A 6,387-nucleotide genomic window follows, 5' to 3' on the forward strand; every position below is an offset into this window, starting at 1 on the left:
ATTTGGAAAACTCAACAGTGGCCATAAGACTGGAAAAGGTCAGTTTTCATTCCATTCCAAAGAACGTTCAAACTATCATACAACTGCACTCATTTCACATGCTGGCAAATGGTCAATATCCTAGCTAGGCTTCAACAGTTCATGAACCAAAACCTTCCAGATATACAGGCTGAGTTTAGAAAAAGCAGAGGAACCAGAGATCAAATTGCCAACATCTGCTGGATCATAGAAAAAGCGAGGAAATTTCAGAAAAAGACCTAATTCTGCTTCATTAACTATGCTAAAGTCTTTGACAGCATGGATCACAACAAACTGCGGAAAATTCTAAGAGATGGGAATGCGAGACCACCTTACCTGTCTCCTGAAAAACCTGCATGCAGCCAAGAAGTAACAGAACTGGACACTGAACATCGGATCACTTCAAAATTGGGAAAGTACAACAAGGCTGTATACTGTCACTCTGCTTATTTAACTTCTGTGCAGAGTACGTCATGTGAAATGCCAGCTGGGTGAACCACAAGCTGGAATCAAGGTTGCCAGGAGAAATATCAACAACCTCAGTTATGCAGATGATACTACTCTAATGGCAGAAAGCAAGGAAGAACTAAAGAGCCTCTTGACGAGGGTGAAAGAGGAGAGTGAAAAAGCTGGTTTAAAATTCAACTTCAAAAAACTAAGTTCATGGCATCCAGTCCCATCACTTCATAGCAAACAGATGGGGGAAAAGTTGAAATAGTTATAGATTTTATATTCCTGGGCTCCAAAACCACTGCAGATGGTGACTGCAGTGAAATTAAAAGATGCTTGCTCCTTGGAAGAAAAGCTATGACAAACCTAGACAGCATATTAAAAAGCAGAGACATCACTTTGCTGACAAAGATCTCAATAGTCAAAGCTATTTTTTTTCCCAGTAATCATGTATGGATGTGAGAGTAGGCCCATAAAAAAGGCTGAGTGCCAAAGAATTGATGCTGGAGAAGACTCTTAAGAGTCACTTGGACAGCAAGGAGATCAAACCAGTCCATCCTAAACCCTGAATATTCCTTGGAAGGACTGATGCTGAAGCTGAAGCTCCCATACTTTGGCCACCAGATGTGAAGAGCTGACTCACTGGAAAAGACCCAGATGCTGGGAAAGATTGAGGGCAGGAGGAAAAAGGGGTGACAGAGGATGAGATCACTGGATGGCATCACAGACTCAATGGACATGAGTTTGAGCAAACTCTGGGAGACATTGAAGGACAGGGAAGCCTGGCGTGCTGCAGTCCATGTGGTTACAGAGTCGAACATAACTTAGCAACTGAACAACAATAACAGTTTATAATATAAATTTGTGCTTTTGTTTTGATCCATTTAATTATTTTATTAAACTATTTATTACAAACAATTTCTCAAAAAATAATGATGCTTGTTAACTGGTACTGGGCTAACTAACAACCATTTAAAGACCACAACAATTTACTGTTATAACTGAATCTCCTTTGCCTTTGGTCCCAATTCTTACTCTACACTCCTAAACTTCCCTCTCTGTAAAACATTCCATCCACTAATTCCTTACCAAAAAGTATAGTTTAAGAAAATAACTTAAGTCTGAAGATTCCATGAGCCTATCATATGCTCAATGAAAGAAACAGAAGCAGCATGTTTCAAGGGTCATTTTGATGTCCTTGCACATCAGGACTCAGAAATAATTTACAGCTACTCCACTAGTCTTTTCATGTTTTAAAAAGGAAATTAAAAAAAAAACAAAAACCAGCAGCCTGTGGACAAACATAGCTTCCTGATAGGGACAGGCTGGTAGAAACTACCCCAGATCTTGGCTGAACACTTTTGGGTCATGCATAAATTATACATTCTTATGTAGAAGGCTGGTGAGTCATATTTGTCTCAGAAACTTTATTTTCTTTTTAAAATCACAACAACAATCTAAGGTCATTTATTTATTGATTTATAACATTTTATATATGTGTTCCCAGATTTTTAGGCACTTATGGTTTATTCTCTCCAAATAAATACCTATATCATTCCCTTATATAGAAAGCCTTCTTTTATTTCTCTGCAGCTCTCCATTTACATCATCTATGATTACTTACCTGGCAGGCCATGGCAGGACCATAACACCTCCAAGTCCTTTTATATTTCCTAGCAATCTGATCATTTGATTTTGTATTTGTTTATAAACTTACTTAGTGATAATACTTAAGTGGATTCAAACTTGTTTTACAAAAGAGACACCTAACTGGAGGGCAGAGCTCTTTTTGGTCAGAAACTATTGTTTTTAGTTGTAATTTCCTTCAAATTTATTCTAAATTTCTTTTTTAGAATAATTTCCTTCAAAATCTCCATGCCTACAAAGAAACCTAGAGACTAGAAAAGGAATGATAGCAGGCTGCCTCGTTCCCAGTTTAATGTTACCTGAGTCACAACAGTATTCAAAGACTTCCAACATATATCATATAAGTGGTTGGATATTTGAAAGCTCATTCTTCTTTATGTATGTCAACAATATTGTCCACTCTGAGGGCCCCTATAAAAGACTGAACTCTAACACAGGAAAGTCAGTGTATACTTATAAAGCAATTTTAAAAGGAGGGGATTATGTGCAAAGTTCCTTTAAATCTAACATATCCAAATTAAACAAATGTACACATATTGAGCAATATTTACTATAAGAATCACATATATATTACCTATTACTGTTTTGGAGAAGGAAATGGCAACCCACTCCAGTACTCTGGCCTGGAGAATCCCATGGAGGGAGGAGCCTGGTAGGCTACAGTCCATGGGGTCACAAAGAGTCGGACACGACTGAGTGACTTCACTTATTACTGTTTATATGATAAATTTCATTACTCCAGAATACTAGCAAAATATCTGCTATAAAAGTTTAACACAACTTACTTTCAAATATCTTTGCTCATTAGAATGGGGTTAACAGTGTATCAAAATGTGAAGAGATAAAAAGAGAAAGGAGATCTTTTAAAAATATATACAAAGTCATAATCAAGAAGTCAATTATTTGACTATAAGATACTTTTTAAAAACAAAGTTTTTTGCAGTAAAAAATCATTTTAATCTCATTTCCATAATGAGTCTATTTAGTAGCTTTCATTATAAAGAAAACATCAATTATTGCCTTATCTCCCATCGAAACAATAAAACAATCAGTATATATTCAGTAGGTATTCTTTTCTCAAGATAATACTAGATATTAAATGGTAGATATTACTAGATATTAAATACTAGATATTAACCAACATTATGTACTATGCAAAATATGAATGCCAAATCCAAATAGCTTCAGCATATATCTATCTACCTTCTTTCCAACATATAACCCTTCAGAAGAAAAGGCTAAACAAAACAATTTATTAATCTTTATCTGGCATTAAATACTTTTTGGAATAACAGAAGCTCCCCCACATCAGTAGGTTCAGGGTGTTATCCACTATCAAACCATCTCGCTAATAAAATACTGATGTGCACTTAAAATCCTTATCATATTATTTTCATACTTAGGATGCACCTAAGTATCTTTTACAAGTGCAAGATATGGGTGATATATTACTAGCTCCTTGCTGCACATTATTGAACTGTAAGTCTCCTTTCAAGTTCTTTCTGAGTAATTAAAATCTAAAGAGGCATCTTTGTAAAACACAGCGTGATATATACAGGGCATCAAGAAAGCTATATAAACTGATTCCAAAAGCTTTAAAAAAAATGAATGAAAAAAGAAAGTTCTCAATTTATATTATTATTTAATAGAATAAGATTCTTTTTATAAAATATTAACAACCCCTAGATTGTCTAATATTAAGTTGTTCTGGAAACAGAAGGATGAAGTAACTCAAGAAAAAAACACATTAATTACTCTTAGCAATCACACATATATCTATGAAATAATGTTTTAAAAATAACTTAAAAAAACATGTTTCTGGAAGTCTTACCATAAGCTGTGTAGTTTGTACAGTTAACTGGTTCTTGTGTAGCATCATTTATTTTTGGATCTTTACAAATATATGTAGAAAAGTTAAGGAAATATAAACAACATTCCAATACAAAACGTTATCATCTTGTCTTTAATATGTCATATATTTATGTTTATAATTACATGTAAAGAGAGGATGTTAGTTTGTCCAGGTCAACAAGCACAAGTACAGATACACTTTCAGTGTCACTAAATAATATCTGAACATTAATTTATTTAAGGAAAAGTACATTAAAAGCTCTAGCAGAGGGTGCCATCCTTAAAGAACATCAGTTAGGGTTTAAGCACAAAGCACAAAGAAAAAATGAAAGTAAAAATCTCTACTGAAGTATTATGAGAACTTCAGGTTAAAAAAAAACAAATCAGTTTTCAGATGTCTGATGAAATTATTCACAGGGCCCAAGTATTACCATACATATAATTTCATGCAACACAAATAACCCTGTGACATGGATACTATTATTTCCACATTACTGAAGCAAACCAGGGCTCAAACTTTGAGTGACTTATGCAAAGTGGAGTAAGTGATAGGTAGTAATATCACATTTCCTGATTCCAAGCCAAAGGTAAATTCCACCATACTGCAAGGAAGATGGTTATTTTAGGTGGGTCTACATGATCTTCCTAACAGGGTTTTAAGCTTCTGGAAACATATAATATTGATCCTCTAATAGATGTTTACAACACTCAGGGCATGGGGGGCGGTTGCTTTTCTGTTTCCTGAATATTTTATTGACACAAATATGAGATAAGTAAGGTATTCACAAGATGTCTCTGCAGACAGAGTTTGACACTTGCTTCGGATTTCTGAATCACTACCGGAAATCTCATCTTTGTGCCAGGAATAACATTTTCCAGTTCACATTGTTGTGTATGCTCAGTCACTTCTAAGGTTCAAAAAGCACAACTCAGACTTTCCTAGTAGTCCAGTGGTTAAGATTCTGTCTGCCAATGCAGGGGACATGGATTTGATCCCTGGTCCAGGAAGATTCCACATGTTGCAGAGCAACCAAGCCTTTGCACCTTGAGCCCATGCTCCATGACAAGAGAAGCCACCATAATGAGGAGCCCTAACAGCGAAACTAGAGAAAGCCAGAGAGCAGCAACAAAGACCCAGCCAGCCAAAAATAAAAATTAATTCAAAATTTTTAAAACAATGATCCAAAAAAATTTTTTTAAAGCACAACTCTCCATACTGCCCAATTATTTTATTAGAAAAAAAAAATCACTGCGATATTTTTGCCAAAAAAAAGGACTCAACTTACCAGGTCAGTGATTCTCAAACCCCTAGCATAATGGTAATCAGCAAATTAGAGCTATCCTGTAAAAATTTAGTAATGGTGGCCTCTCCTAAACTCACATAAAAATACTATATAATAGAATTTTTTTAATATTAAGATCTCCTCTCATAGAATCTTTCTTGCATCTCTGGCTTGCGTTCTTAATTTTTCTGTTCTACAATTTGTATGAAATTATCTAATTTTATACAAAAGTACCTATTTTGATTTGAATGTAACTCTTATTTCATACTCCTCCTTTTATCAGAGCCATGACAATGAACTGATCTATTTAACTCCTCCAGCCTCAGTTTTCTCATCAGTAAACACATGAGAGCTAAACACATAAAGCCCCTACTATATGCCAGGCACTGTTCTAAGTGACTTACTGGTACTAATTTTGCACAATACACCTTTCAGTTGGTACCACTGTTATTTTCGACGTTCGGTCGCGAAGTTGTGTGAGACTCTTAGCGATCCCCATGCTCAAAGCTCAAATCGGTTACAAAGTGGAGCAGGAATTTGCCCCAGTACAGTCTGGGATCTCAAGGAGAGATAAATAAAAGTAATAAATGCAAAGTCAATAATCAATTGGCAACATACATTGGTTACATCGTTCTTGCCTGCGTGCTAAGTCGCTTCAGTTCCGTCCCACTCTTTGCAGCCCCATGGACTGTAGCCCGTCAGGCTACTCTGATGGGATTCTCCAGGCAAGAGTAAAATCCCAAGGAAATCTCACAGGCTAGCCTCTGTCCTCTCACCCCCCAATCTCTCTGCACTCCCCGCCCCAGGCTCCTTCTGTCATTATAGGTCACAGGTCACCGTTCCCTTCAGCACAACCCTAGGCCGACCTGAGGGTTCCTGTCCACTCTCTATTCCACATCTACCTCACCCCCATGGGGTGCGCTCACAGAGGATATTGTCCCATTTTGAGGTCCTCGCACTTAAGTGTTTCTTCGGCACCCCCGGCGGCAGCTCCCCAAGGTCCCGTGGTGACTGATACGAACCACAGGACACCCATGAGCCGGGCGGCAGCAGTCTCGGGAGCAATCGGCCTGCAGGGACAGGCGGCCGCCATACTGGGGACCGGCGCCTTCCCTACAACTTCCGGTTCCGCCTACGC

At 37.2% G+C, this 6,387-nt stretch overlaps 1 protein-coding gene across 5 annotated transcripts in view; it reads right to left on the bottom strand.

The window, feature by feature from the left end:
- Positions 1-6,387, bottom strand: part of TM2D1 (TM2 domain containing 1) — a 50,678-nt gene extending 44,291 nt beyond the window's left edge. For 3 of the 5 annotated variants that reach the window (XM_018044891.1, XM_013962787.2, XM_013962788.2), the window contains exons 1-2: positions 6,185-6,386; positions 3,947-4,020 (exon numbers count right to left, since the gene is read on the bottom strand). In XM_018044891.1, the coding sequence (XP_017900380.1) occupies positions 3,947-4,020; positions 6,185-6,342 (232 nt within the window). In that variant the 5' untranslated portion in view covers positions 6,343-6,386. Of the gene's footprint in view, positions 1-3,946; positions 4,021-6,184 lie in introns of all 5 variants that reach the window. The other 2 variants (XM_005678474.3, XM_018044899.1) reach the window with 2 other exon arrangements.

Source organism: Capra hircus, chromosome 3 (genome assembly GCF_001704415.2).
Source record: "Capra hircus breed San Clemente chromosome 3, ASM170441v1, whole genome shotgun sequence".
In the NCBI taxonomy this organism is placed as follows: domain Eukaryota; kingdom Metazoa; phylum Chordata; class Mammalia; order Artiodactyla; family Bovidae; genus Capra; species Capra hircus.